The 15277-nt window shown below is 40.8% G+C and overlaps 1 protein-coding gene across 3 annotated transcripts in view; it reads left to right on the forward strand.

The window, feature by feature from the left end:
- Positions 1–15277, forward strand: part of DUSP27 (dual specificity phosphatase 27, atypical) — a 57253-nt gene that overhangs the window by 23095 nt on the left and 18881 nt on the right. Inside the window, exons 3-4 of one of the 3 annotated variants that reach the window (XM_027868641.1) lie at positions 4052–4134; positions 5786–5911. In XM_027868641.1, the coding sequence (XP_027724442.1) occupies positions 5802–5911 (110 nt within the window). In that variant the 5' untranslated portion in view covers positions 4052–4134; positions 5786–5801. Of the gene's footprint in view, positions 1–4051; positions 4135–4655; positions 4778–5785; positions 5912–15277 lie in introns of those variants that run through there. The other 2 variants (XM_027868640.1, XM_027868642.1) reach the window with 2 other exon arrangements.

The following is a 15277-nucleotide window of genomic DNA, read 5'->3' on the forward strand; positions in this document are numbered from 1 at the left end:
GGCTGCTTTTTCTCTGCCTCCACTTTAGGATTTGAAAGGGGTTATTTCTCCACCAACAGGGTTATATGTAGGGATTTTTCGTTAATAGGTCCAAAGAAATAGTTATGCATCATATAAAAAATGTAACGATTCACATTTATATGAAACAAGTATAGGCACTTGGATATTGAATTAGCCCACATGGACAATAGACAACGTCTCATGGCCTCATGGGCTGCTGCTCTATTACTCAACAAATGTATGTAGTATTTAATTTGTCCACAAGGTGGCACTATAATCAAACCACCAGCCAAGTGGTTGCAACAGAGTCCAACTGGTGTTTTTGGTGTTTGAGAAGGGGAGTGTAGAAGGGGTAGGTTATTGGTAGGGAAGAGTTAAAAATCCACACTGGCCTGATTCTGAATCTAGACTAAGGGTGATGAAATAAGGCTCTGAATTATTGGAAAATCTATGGTTCTACCCAGACCCACATCTAGAATTTCCCTTCTTAGTAAACAAGCTCCATGAACTCATAGGATACAGGCACTCAATTTGCTGTGGCCTTGTGGTTTATTAAACATATACTCAATTCACTGCGGTCATGTGGTTAATTAGACACCAGCTTTATTAGGCAGCATCCCTCCCCCCAGCCAACAGTATTCCTCCAAAATCAGTATAATAATACCTACCTCACATCGTAAGATGGAAATGTGCTTAGTACAGTGCCTGGCACATAGTAGGTACTTAATAAATGTTTATTATATAACATATAATAAATACGTGAATAATATATGATAAAGAATATAATAATATATAATATTAATAATATAATAAATGAACGAATAGGGATGATAGCGTCTTCCTCACTGGGTTGTTGGCAAAATCAAATGAGATAAGGCATGTAAATCACTTTGCAAACTTTTAAGTAAAGAAGCATCTGTTATGATTATGGCTGTTGTTATGAATGTCTGAGGATACACAATATTATCTGCTGTTGCTCCAGCATTTCCAAAATAGCAGCAGACAGTACCAAATCCCTAGACTGCTATTTTGTGCATCCATCACCTCCTTACAAATAATTGGGGGAATCAGCCATTCCAGAGTCACAGCTTACCTGAATAGGGCTCAAAGTACTTTCTGGAGCTTCAAGTATAACCGAGGGAGGAGGAGAACTGTCTAAAAACAGAGTAGGCTGCCTCCAGATGGGGTAGGATTCACATCACCTGAAGTCCTCAAATAGAGAGTGAATGACCATTTGTTGGGAATGTTGTCCAGGGATATGGATTTGGATCAAGTCAACAAGTATTTTTTAATATTTTATTCCCCCCCCAATTACTTGTGAAAACAATTTTTAACATCCTTTTAAAAAATTTTTGAATTCCAAATTTTCTCCCACCCTCCCTCCCTTCCCCCTTCTCCCAATTGAGAAGGCAAGCAATTTGATATAGGTTATACATGTGTAGTCATGCAAAGCACATTTCCGTATTAGTCATGTTGTAAAAGAAAACAGACCAAAAAAAACAAGAAAAACAAAGAAGGTAAAAATCATGAACAAGTATTTATTAAGCTCTTGCTCTGTGCAGGTGCTGTGCTAAATACTGAGAATACAAATACAAGCAGAAAGAAGGGGAAAAAAAGACAGTCCCTGTTCTCAAGGAACTTACATTCTAATGAAAGAAGACAAGTGAAAAAGGAAGCTGAAGAGCAGGGCTGGGAGTGATTGAAGGTACCAAGAGTGGGTAGGAGTTGGAGTGGGGTAATAGAGAAAGTTTATAGTGCTAGGAGGGTATCTTGGAAAGGACTGACCACAAGGCTGGCTCAGGCATCCTCCTTAAGTTGGAGGTTCTGGGAGGTACCTGCCAATCGAATAGAGTCTTCAAATGGAGACTGAATGACCATTTGGTGAGAATGTTGTAGAGGGTACATCTCTCCAGGTATGATTTGAACTAGATACCTACCATCTACATAGAATTTTAAGGTCTGCAAAATGCTTTACAAATATGATCTCATTTGATCTAGTTCTGTCAGGTATGTGCTGGTATTATCTCCATTTTACAGATAAGGAAACTGAGGCTGAAGAAGTTTAAGTGTCTTGTCTAGGGCCACATAGCTAGTAAATATTTGAGGCAAGATTCAAACTCAGGTCTTCCTGACTGAAAATCCAACACTTTCTCCACTGTTCCAACTAGCTGCTTTCGTAAACTCTGAGGTCTTTTCTGACTCTGAGATTCTATGATTCTACAATTCTATGACTTCCAGCTAGAGGCTGAGTATCCCCACGTGCAGCAGTGTCCCAGATGCCCTGGTGTGTTCAAAGCTTTGTTTGCCAAGGATCATGCCACTGGCTTTCCCCTACCCTCTCACTCTTTTTCAATCCATAGGAACGGATAGGAATCCACATCCCCGTTTACAACTGTTCTTTCTTTTAAGATATTGTTCCACCAGTTCAATTTAACAAACATTTGTTAAGCCCTTACTTATGTGCAGGGCACTGTGCCAGGTACTGGGGGTACAAAAACAACAATAAAAAATGTCCTGGCCTCAAAAGGCTTACACTCTATGACTTCATCACCTTGAAGCCGCTGCTGTTTCAGTTCGATGGTGAGGATAGATTTTGGGGTCAATTAGCCAAAAAAATTGAATTTAGACAGCTGGAAGTTCACACTGAAGCTAATGCTACTCCAGTACAAAGCTGAGTAGAAGTGGGATGGAAAGGGGATAGAAAGGATGGGGGAGGGCGCAAATCTAGGTGCTGTCTCATGCTCATCATCAGTTGGATCCTTGTCGAGATTGGGAATGCTATAATTATGAATGCACAGATTTTAATTTCTTGTTGAAGCTTTTGTTTGGCCATAGACAGATCAATTCCCCTCTGGGCCTCAGTTTCCTTATCTGTAAAATGAGGAGGTTGGACCCAAATGACCACTAAGCTTTAAAATCTAGGATGTCATGGCTAGGTAAACTTGGAAGGGGGCATTTAAAAATAATAATAATAATGATAATAATAATAATAACTAGCATTTATATAGCACTTTACAGATTTTCAAAGTATTTTATGTAGTTTATAAAAACTATATGATTTATATAGTTTTGTATATAGTTTGCAACTATATAGATTTGCAAAGTATTTTACAAATATTTTCTCATTTGATCCTTTCAATATCCCAGGGAAATGCTATTCTTATCCCCATTTTACAGATAATAAAAATAATAATAGCTAACATTTCTATAGTGCTTACTAAGTCCCAGGCACTGTGTCACATGCTTTACATAGATATCACATTTGAGCCTCACAACAACCCTAGGAGGTGGGTGCCATTATTACTCACCACTTTACAGATGAGGAAACTGAGGCAGACAGAAATTATGTGACTTGTCCAGTCACACAGCTCAGTGTCTGAGGCGGGATATGACCACACGTCTTCCTGACTCCAAGTCAGAGAAGAAGAGGGAGAAAAAATGGGAGGGAGGAATGAATCAGGGTAGAGGTTAGAAGTGTAGTCAAGGTTTGAGACAGAGAAGGGCTGAGAAAGGGATCTCAGGCAGGAAATAGCTTGAGGTTAGTGGGACAGCTTGAGGAGAGAAGAGTGGAGATTAGGGGTGGGGACTTGGGGAGAGAAAAATTAGGTAGAGATAGTCAACAAGGACAAGAGAGGGGATTCAATTAGAGGAGAGGGTAGACTGACATATGTGTGTGTGTATAATATTAATATATTAATTAGATATTATATATGTGTATATATAATATTAATATATTAATTATATTATATATGTATGTATACTATTAATATATTAATTCTATATTATGTGTGTGATATTAATATGTTAATTATTTATTATATATGTGTGTATAATGTTGATATATTAATTATATATTATGTGTGTGTGTTAATATATTAATTATATTATACGTGTGTGTATAATATTAATATATCAATTATATATTATATGTGTATATAATATTAGTATGTTAATTATTTATTATGTGTGTGTGTGTGTGTGTGTGTGTGTGTATTTACGGGCCACGTCCTCTGACTCCAAAGCTAACGATCCTACTGTTTGCTTTTTGAAGTTTTTTCCAGAAGCATCTGGCAAATCTGAGTCTCCCCCATCATCTCTCCTACAGCACAGTTACTCCCTGGGTCACAGCCTAGGGTAAGGGTAATAGGAAGTTACCATCTATCCTAAGAATAGTCCTGGTAACAGGATGCACCCCTGGGCATAAGCAGGAGCTGCCTTCAGTCACTGGCTCTCTGAGTCCCCAATTGTCCATAGTCTTTAATGTCCTCCTCTTCTGCCTTTTTGTCCCTGGATGCAAATGGCAAGGGCTTTTAAGGATCAGGTTATCTCCTGGAAGATATTCTGAAAGGGCTTCTAACACTTGTGTCCAGGAGCAGGGTATGAATGGGGAGGCCATGCTGAAATAGCCCCAACACCTCTATGGTACAGGAGGAAGTGACAGGTTTTCCCCGACTCTCTTGCCAAAGAAATCAATTGTTGGTGGCAAAAGGATGAGCCGGCAGGGAAAGAGTTAAGGCTGCACTTATCTGCCCGCTCCATGGGAGGCTCTGAATTCCTGCCTCCAAAGGAACTGCCAGCCAGCATAGGCCACCTGCTAAATTTAGAGCGCTGTGAAGGGTTTCCTGTTGACAGTTGCCCTCCCTCTTGAAGAGGGGACTCTGGAGAGAGAGGTTCCACTCACTTGCTCCAGCCCCTGAATAGTTTTTTGTTAGATGTTCTGGGGTCCCCCAGCACCTGAGTGAATGCTTTTCAGACAGCAGAAATACCCAGTGTTCAGGTGAGTGTCATTTTCTCCTTCTTTCTCTGTCCTGGGCCAGTCCCAGGGCCCACAAGTCCGAGTGGCAGTGGCCGCGGCCTCTTAGGCCATGTCAGGCCTGACCATGCATTCCTGATGCCTGAGACCAGCTGTAGGGGATTTCAGATCCCTTTAATAGGAGGTGGGGGGAGGGCCATATTTCCTCAGCAAAATATAGATGTTGTCTGCCTTGGGCCTAACGGATTGAGGTAAAAGAAAATCGGCCGCTGGTGAATCTGTCCTTTCCAAGCTTTCGGTCTAAATCAAAAGTGGCTGCCCCTGCAGGGACCCGGCAGCTCTGGAAATTGTCGCACTGGGGTAACAAGAAAGGTTTGGCCTCCTTGCCTTGGGATGTCTCTTGGTCACTAACTTCCCCAGCTTGATGAAAAGTAAATGTATCTTCCTTCTTGGTGAGGAAGAATCATGTTGCTCTTTCTTCCCCAGTTGGGGTGAGGACATCTCCATCCAAAAAGGCCTAGATGGCTCTGACATTATCACCTTCCCTTTGGGGCAACATGGTATTATAGAAAAGAGCCCTCCATCATTCATTGACCTTGGAAAACTCAGTGCCTGAATTTCCTCACCTGTCAAGTGGAGATATTAGTACTGATGCGAGGATTCTATGCAATTGTTTGAAAGAAAAGGATGCTGTATAAATGTGAGAACAGTAAGAGGGCCTACTGGTCCAAACCCTAACAGGATGTGAAATTTTTTTTCTTTATTGTCTTGTGTGACCATTCTACTCTTAGTCCTACAGAGCTTAACTATACTTTTTTTTTTAAGGCTATTAGGGTTAAGTGACTTGCCCTGGGTCACACAGCTAGTAAGTGTCAAGTTTTTGGTCTGAGGCTGGATTTGAACTCTGGTCCTCCTTTCTTCAGGGCCGGTGCTCTATCCACTGCACCACCTAGACTACACTTTCTAATGTCCTTGTGGTTGCCTTGTTCTTATTGCCAACTCCCTAATGGTCTTCCTTCCCCAACTCCCTAGAATTTAACAGGTTGTCATGGCGACCAGCAATGATCCAGAGGAGGAACAGGTTGTTCCGGATACAGAAGATGGAGCTGATGTGAAGGCGGTACAGGCCCGATATCTGCGAAGCCCTTCTCCCAGCCAGTGAGTGTACACTCAGCCCAATTGATAGCCCACCACAGCCTCGGTTACACATGAGAGGCCCAGTGACAGGGTGGGAAACACCGCCCAGGGAGTCCTAACCTCTCCTTCAGCCTCCACTTCAAAATGCGACCAGAGTGTAGTTATCCATACCCACTAAGGAGGAATGAAGATGGGATATTGGGGTGGTAGCAAGTAGACTAGACTGTTAACACACGAGAACTGAAAGAAGTTGCCTATAGAATAAAATATGATTCCATTAGCAGTCCCCTCCTGAAAATCTCTAATAGCAGATAGTCTTAGTGCTGAGGAAAGAGCATGCAACAGCAAACCAAGACACCTGAGTCCTTCTAGTCAAGACTTTGATGAGAACTGTGAGATCTCTGGCAAATTGCTTAACCACTGTGAGCTTGGTTTTTGCATCCATAAAATGAGAAAGGGAAGGAGAAAATGGGGAGGTTGGAGGCTATGATTTTTAAGGTCCCACCTAGCTATAAACTTCTGAGGTCCAAGGAATCCCCAAATCCAAAGCTGGAAAGGAACTCAGAGGTTCAGCCCACGTTATAGGAACTCCCTTCGTAGCACCCATAACAAGTGGTCATTCAGTCTCTTCTACCTGAGGGCTTTCAGAGTTGGTGAATCCACTGCTTCCTAGAGCAGCTTTTTCATTTTTTGGACAATTCCAATGAATGATTCAAAGGATTTTCCTTTCATCAAGTCTAGATCTACCATACGTTGAAACTAAAGTTTCAAATTCAAAGAATTAGCTAATTTCCATCCAATGTACCTAACCTCATGGCACCAAGAGAGACAACTCTAATTTGTTTTCCTACATGACGGTCTTTCACAATTCTTGAAGACAGCAGTCATGGCCCTCTAAATCTTACGTTCTCTGGGCTAAACATCCTTAGTTCCTTCAGCTAATCATCACAGGACATGATCTTCTATTTTCCCATGATTCTGGTTGCCCTCTTCTAGCTAATCTATCCCATCCTAAAATGTGGAAAGAAAAACTAATACTCCAGATGTGGCCTGACCAGAGCAGAGAGTAAAGCCAGGGTGCCATTCTGTATACTGTTAATGCAGCCTGAGATCATGTTCCTTTTCTTGGATACTATGTTACACTGTTCTTCACTTTGAGCTTGCAGTCCACTAAAAACCCCAGATCTTTTTCACATGAACTTGCCCTACATCCTCTTTGTGACTTAGTTCTCCATTACTGTGTCTTTCCCCAGAGCCGTAACTAAGAAATCTGGCCCTTGGGAAAAATTCACTTGGGGCAAAGAAGAAGGGCAGGAGTTGTCTAAGGCATGATCGTGCTTTTGAATGGCTGAAGTAAACTGGAGACTGAGATCATGGAGACTAAGGAGGGTGAGAAAATAGGAGGCAAGGTTATTTGAAGGGGATGGGTGTTGTAGAAAAGTTATTTGGAAGGGTAATGTGGTGGTTAGGAATTAGGATGGAGGGAACTTTTAAAAAATAATATATTATTTTTCCCTAATTATATGTTAAAACAATTTTTTACATTTGTTTTTCTTTTAAGTTTTGAGTTCCAAATTCTATCCTCTCTCCTTCCCCGGCCCCCTCCTGAGATGGTAAGCAATCAGGTATAGGTTATATCTGTGCAATCATGTAAAACATTTCCCTATTAGTCATCTTGTACAAGAAGACTCAAGCAAAAAAGACAGAAAAAAGAAAGAAAGTGAAAACAGTATGCTTCGGTCTGTTTTCAGATAATATCAGTTCTTTCTCTGGAGGCAGATAGTATGTTTCATCATTAGTCCTTTGGGATTGTCTCGGATCATTGTGTTGCAGAGAATAGCTAAGTCATTCACAGTTCTTCGTTGTACGATATTTTTGTTACTATGTACAATGTTCTGGTTCTGCTCACTACACTTTGCATCAGTTCATGTAGGTCCAGGTTTTTCAGGATGGTGGGAACTTTAAAGAAGAGGTTGTTGCTGAGTGATGGTGACGAAGGGAAGATTTGAGAGTGTCAAGGCCTAGCAAGGAGTAGGCTACTTCTCCTCCTGATCCTGGGTAGCAAGGTATAAGAGAGGAAGAGTAACCATCTTTGGAGAGAGTATTTGAAAATACAGAACTGTATGGAGAAACTTAAGTTTCAGAGAATACTAAAAGATGGAAGTAATGGGAGAAAAACGGATCTAGGATAGCAGGATCGTCCGTTTAGGTCTGGAAGGGACCTTAGAAATCATCTGGTGTAGTAATGTCAAACTCAAATAGAAACGGAGTCCCCCAAACCATACATAATGATCCCTGCAGGCCACATTTTTTTCACCGAATCATAACAGAAGAAGGTTCTGGAGGGTACAGAGGAAAGGGAGTGCAGAGGAGGATAGTGCCTGGGAGAGAACTAGGGCTGCATTTAGGGATAGAGGTCTGCATAGGGCGTCAAGGACCTATGCAGCCAACAGTAAGCCACTTTTGCTTCAGTTGTGCCAGCCTTCCCTACCTCAGCCCCCAAAGCTGAATCCACACTAATCCCTTAAAATGAGTGCCTGGGCAAGGTGGCTCAGGGGTGCTGAGGGAGTGGAGCAGTACACTCAAAGCCTCCCAAGGTGGACAGAGTTGGGGGAGGAATCATGGTCCCTGGTGCACTGGCATCTGGGCCCAGCCCTAGTTGCCCTCTGCTAGTTTCTGTCTCTGCATGTCTCCACCTCAGGCAGGTGGGAGAATTATCTGGGTCCCTGCCAAAAGGTGAGGTGAAGCCCCTGCCACTTGTATAATCACAGCCCTTTGAACAAATGGATGTTCAAGGATCTTCTTTTAAAACCAAATTGTCTTATTGCCTGTTGATAAAACTTTCCAATTTGGGAGGGGATCTATTTCCTCCCTCTAATCTTTAAGTACGTACATCTGTTGCACACCTGTGCAATAGACACTTTTATGTAATCAAAAAGTAAGCCTCAGAGCTAGGAAGATCTGGGTTCCAATTCTGCCTCTGACATAGCAACTGTGTGAGACCTAGGTAAGTCCCTTTACCAACTGGTGCTTCAGGCATCTCTTTAAAGCTATAATCTGCAAAGTTGCTGCCAGTCGGTGTTGATGGAGGGAGGGTTTTTTTGGTGGGGGCAGTTCTCTATAGCAAAGAAAGGATAGGTGTGTAACTCAGGTTTCCTAGGACACTGAGAGGCTGTGATCTGCTGTATCAGAAGCAGGATCTGAACCCAGGCTTTGCCTCTAAGGCTCACTCTGACTGTTCTGCCGAGTACCCAGACATGTGCACACAACACATGTAGACACCCATTGAGAAATCGCTATTTAAAATATGCAGGATTGACTTGGCTACAAATCCCCAAATATCTCTTCTCTCTCACCTCTGGCTGGTGCAGGAAATGATACCATTAGTTAGCAAGTCAACCCTTTTATTCAGCCAGTGGTTTCTTTAAAAACATACTCCCAAGGGGGCCAACACATTAAATTCCAAGCATCTTCGTGTGAATCACCATATCATAACACCTTCTTCCTGATGGGCACCCATTAGCCTGAATCATCACATCAACTGTGGAATCAGAGAACTTTAGGCCAACCTGGGAGGAGGGGGAGAAAGGGGTGCGGACACCAGGGAAAGCAAAAAGAGGGCTGCCAGGTTGCTGAAAGGAGGACAAAGAAGACAAACACCACTTATTTAACGATTTCATCTAGAGAACCCTATGACAGGGTGTTTTAAGATGTTCCCTTTTTCTAGGGCATTTTCCAAAGCAAGCCTCCTGGCCACTCAACTAGAAACCCCCCTCTTCACCTCTCCCAGCTTACCTTGGCAGAGCTAGGCACAAACCTTAGTTTGACAGACACATATAATGATAACAATAATAATGATAAAGAAGATGATGATGATGATGATAAGAAGAAGAATAAGAAGAAAGAGAAGGAAGAGGAGAATAGTATTTATATAGCATGTTAAGGTTTGCAAGACTCTTTAAGTATATTCATTCCTTTAATAACTCTCTGAGACAGGTACTATTATTATCTCCATTTTACAGACAAGGAAATTAAAGCACAGGCAAAGTGACTTGCCCAGGGTCACAAAGCTATTAAGTGTCTGAGGTAGGATTTGAATTCAGGCCTTCCTGACTCCAAATACTATGCTTTTTCCATTGTACCATCTAGCTACCAAAATGCTACACCTTCAGTGTTTTCTAAAGATGTGACCTCCTTCAAAAAGCTACCTTTTCTAGATGTTCTTTAGAAACATCTAGAATCAGCTTGTGATACAGGGGATAGAGCTCTGAGACTGGAATCAGGAATCTGAGTTTAAATCTGCTCTAAATACTTACAAGCTGTGTGACCCTGAGCAAGCAGTCACTTAACCTCTGTTTGCCTCAGTTTCCTCAACTGTAAAATGGGGGTAATAGCACCCATCTCAAAGGGTAGTTGCAAGGATCAAATGAGCTAATATTTATAAAAACACTTAGCATAGTGCCTGGAGCATACTAGGTACTATACATATATACATACATACATATATATGCTTATTACATACATACATATATATGTGCTTATATATACATATATATACATATATACATTATATATATGTATATATGTGCTTATTTCTTTCCTTTAGGTTTTCCATTGCTTTGGACACTGGGATATCAATTCTAGGAATTTTTCTTATGATATTGACACTAAATATGCTGATCTTGAAATAATTTATAATAATATTTTTTGTTTTTACATCTTAAGTTCTATCCATCTCCTAGCCAGGAAGCCATCCCTTATAAGAAACAACTTTTAAAAAGAAACAAAAAGCAGCTCAACAAAACGAATGAACATTTCAACTGAGTGTGACAGTATAAATACTGTTCCACACCCGTAGACACCCACCTCAGCCAAGAAGGGAGAAAGGTGCACTTTCTTACCTCTTTGCTGGACACAAGCTAGGTCATAATAATAATACAGCATTTAGTCTTGGATCTTTTGTTCTTTGTAATTATATCGTTGTATTAAATTGTAGTCATTGTTCATGTTGTTTTTCTGGTTCTTCTTTCTTACTTTTGCATCAGTTCATATAAGTCTTACTGTGCTGCTCTTAATTCTCCGTTGCTATATTTTCTTAGGGTGTGGTAACATTTCATCCCCTTGTTACACCACAAATTGTTTAGTTATTTCCCTGATTTATGAGCAACTACTTTGTTTCCACTTCTTTGCAATAGCAAAAGTGCTGCTATGAATATTTTGGCATAGGGAACATTTTGTTCTGTCTTTGGCATCTTTGGGGTATGTGGTTAGCAGCAGAAGTTCTGTGTGAAAGGACGTGGATGCTTTAGTCACTTTCCTAACATAATTTCAAATTGCTTTCCATAATGGTTGGATTATTTCATGCTCTACCAACTGTATGTTATTGTGCCTATCTCTCCACAACTCCTCCAATGATGACTATTTGTATCTTTTGTCAACTTTGCCAATTTGCCAAGTGTTAGGTGAAACTTCAGAGTTGTTTTGACATGCATTTCTTTTATGATTAGTGTTTTGGAGCAGTCTTTCATATGGTTATTAATAGTCGGCAAGTCTTTTGAGAATGTTTGTTCACGTCCTACAATTTATCCATTGCAAAATGGCTCTTGGTCTAATGTATCTGTCTCTTGCCTATATATCATGGCTATCAAACCCTTAAAGATATTTGATGTGAAGAATTTTCCTCAGTCAACAAATTCTCTTCTTATCCTAGGTGCACTGATTTTATTCATGCAAAACCTTTTTAATTTCATGACATTTAAATTATTTTATTTTCTGTGATTGCCTCTACTGCTAACGCATTTTGGAATGGTATGATAAGGATGAAAACAAATAAAACAAAAGAATGAAGCTTTATTTCTATTTCCCTTTTCATGATGACCTTCTTAGGATCTCAAAGATGTGGAATCACAAGGTAATTGTGAAGTTCAAATAATATATAATATATAAATCACTTGGCAAATTCTAAAGTGCCTAATAAAGCACTATAAGTAGTTAATTTGGGGGTTATAATGATCCTTTGAGAGGTCATTTAGCTCTTTCCCTTGCCTTCAGGTAGAGACATCTAAGTTATCTCAGACAATTGAGAACCCATAATATTTTTAAAGACCTTCAGATAAAGATATCCTACAACCAATATCTTTCAGTGACTTTCAATGTTAAGAAATTCTTTATGTAACATAAGCCCTTCAAGCTGCAGTTTAAACCCATTTCCTCTTATTCTGTCTTCAGTGGAGATTAAAACCAGCTGATCATTGCCCTCTGTCTAAGAGCCTTTCCTCTACTTGAAGACTTATTAAATCTCCCACTAGCCTTCTCTTGTCCAGGCTGAATGATTCCTTTCCCCTTAGTCTTGCTTCATAGATCTTATTTCCCAACTCTTTAATCATCTTTATGCCTTTTAGAACTCTGAATCATCTCCAACTTCTCTACATTTATCTTTAGTTGGAAAGGATTCAAGTAAAGGGTCATCAGACCACAACTCAAGGATAATAGAAGGTTTATCTCACTTCTTTTTTGTACACCCCAATATTGTGGATGCTTTTAAAATATAAAATTACAAAACCTTTCTGATGTTGATTCCCGGATATTTTTCTGTGAAGCAAAAAAAAAAAATTATCCCAACTCTCCCACTCCCACTTCCACTCCCAATGACAAGCTGCATCTCCAGAATGTGACTGCTAGATTCCTGCAGAGTTCTAGGGCTTGACCTTAAGGGTTTGGAGGTGTTTTTTGTGCTGGAGCTCATGAGCCCCCACCAGTGTGCTTCTCTCCACAATTGTCAATGAGTCAGACAAACAATCAGTTTTTAGCAGAAGGTATTTTAGTAAAGCGATATAATAAAAGCAATTGGTACAAAACAACCCCCCTGACATCTGTGCTACTCTCATACCAGGACATATAAAATCTAGAGGAACGGGGCAATCTTAGAGTTCATGCAGCAAAGGAGTAGCTGACAGTGCTCACAATGTTGTCCGTAGGAATGCTCAGTCTCCTCCCCTTCTGGGCTTTCTCTAGAACCTTGAATCTGTGTCCAGTCTGTCGATGGCACTCAATGCACATACCACCTTCAGCTACCAGAACCCTGATATGAAGATAAGAGGTCCAAAATTCTTCAGATCTCCAAAGTTCATAAGATTGAGGCCAGGACACTGCTACTTCCTATCCTCTCCTAATCAATTCTTTCCCAGGGGTGTAGCTGAAACTGTTCTTTTCAGGCACTGGAATCTCTGATTCCAACCAGCTTGATGGTTTGCACAGGATGCAGAGGGCATGCCTAAGTCCTTTAGCCAATGTGAACAGACTTCCTGTTATAAATAGGGAGGCATCCAGGTCTACTCATGCCTGATGAATGATTGAGACATATTTTCACCAGACAAATGTGTCGGGACTGTAGCTCTTATCACTTACTTTAAATGAGGTTTGGTGATTTGATTGATGTACTTAATGGACCTCCACTCTTCCATCTGTATGGGCAGTTCCCCCTCTCCTCTCCAAGGGTGCTATCATCATATCCCGACTCAATCTTGTTCTCTTGGTTCCTGACAATTTCTCCAATTTATTGTGGCCAATTCCAAATCAACCTTCCAAAACGTTGGCTACACCCTGGTATCATTGTCCAAGCAAAAAGCACATCCTCTAATCCAACCTCCAGTCTCTGCCTCTGCCTGGCTAGGTCACAGCTTCCTTGAAGGAAGAGATAAGGCCTGGTATACCTCTTCTCTCCTCCAGAATACCTACCATGGTATCCTATACATAGTAGGTCTTGTAAATGCAAACTGAGTTGAAGAGGAAAAAAACCCAAGAATGTTAAATAGTGCAAGACCTTGGAGCCATAAGGGACCTTAGAAGCCATTATGTCTAACTTTTTCATCTTACAGGTGAAGAAACTTCACAGAGAGATAAAAGTCACTTGCCCAGGGTCACCCAGTGTTTATTTATTTAGTGTTTTATATTTTTCAAAGAACTTTGCCTACGTTATATCATTTGGACTTTACAATAACTCCCTGAGGAAGGTGCTACAGATATTATTATCCTTATTTTACAGACAAGGGAACTTAAATGACTTGCCCATGGTCTCCCAACTAGTAAGTGTCAGACATTGAGCTCAAGTCTTCATTATTCCAAGTCCATCACTGCACCTAGCAACTTTCTGTGTCCATGGCTGCTCTGATACCTCAAGTAAGATAGTCAGTTGTTAATACTTCATACTCTCCATCCTTTGGGTTGTTTCCTTAACCTCTCTGCATACAGGTCTCCCTCCAGCCAAGACACCAGAGAGGTGTCTTGTCTCCTTCTGAGACAATTAAGTGGCACTTGGCTCTGACACTGTGGATTCCTACCTTACTAATCCTGTCAATATGAGGTCTAGACCCAACACCCTGTGATTTCATGGTCTGGGGAAGGTATCCTAGTTTCCCCTCTGCTCTCCTTGACTCACTTGAAATTCTACCCTGAGAGTTTTATTTCTTTAACTTAATATTTTTCACCTTGTTCAAATGAAGCTAACTCTAGAAGTCAATCACGTTCAAAGTTGAAACCATTCATTTACACTTCTATGTGAATAAAAGATGTCTCATCATGGCATGGAGAGTAATGATGGCCATGCCCACTGAGCATTAGCTGTGGCAGCTTCCACTGCAAAGGCTTTTAGTACTGTTGGGACAACAGACCGAGCCTGCTATCTTAGGACCAATCTAAGCTCTACAGAGGCTTATCACTAGGAGATTACCAGTTGCTTAGCCATAGAGACCCATGAAGTAAAGAAAAATACCAAAAAAGCCCCTGTGTGGGACTCCTCTGTTCTAGTGTTGATGATAGAGTAGAAGCAAAGTGGGCAGAGATTGCTAAGAATCACACCATTTCTTGACTGCCTATAAACTTTATACTATTAATTATTTATACCTGTATATTAGGTATACCTATAACTTTAGTACTCTAAATATGAGCTCTTTTCCCAGGGACCAAAGAGTTTCCCTGCTTCTAGGACAACTAAATTGCATCAATCTTCATGTTCTTGCTATAAAAGAAACCAGGAGACAGGAGGAAATTGCAGATAAAAGCAAGGATGAGCCACAGGTTATCCTTACAGAGCCAAATAAGGAAGTTGGTAGAGGTGATTTTTATCGTGTGCTCAAAGGCAACAAGAAACATCATTTCATGGGGCATGTGGTCATCTCTTATTGCACTTTCATTACAAGTATTTGCAAAAAGCACCCCCATGAGAATAACTGCAGCTATGTCCTGGCAATTGTTCCAGGGGATTAAGAAGTAGAAGAATTCTATAAAGAACTTGATAAAACACTCCAGGTTAAATCCAAGGGAGGGAGCAGCCTTGGAGTCATAATCAAATGGGTTCAAGGCCTGCCTTAGGCACATATCGGCAAGTCA

Source organism: Vombatus ursinus, unplaced genomic scaffold (genome assembly GCF_900497805.2).
Source record: "Vombatus ursinus unplaced genomic scaffold, bare-nosed wombat genome assembly UNPS02014789.1, whole genome shotgun sequence".
NCBI lineage: Eukaryota > Metazoa > Chordata > Mammalia > Diprotodontia > Vombatidae > Vombatus > Vombatus ursinus.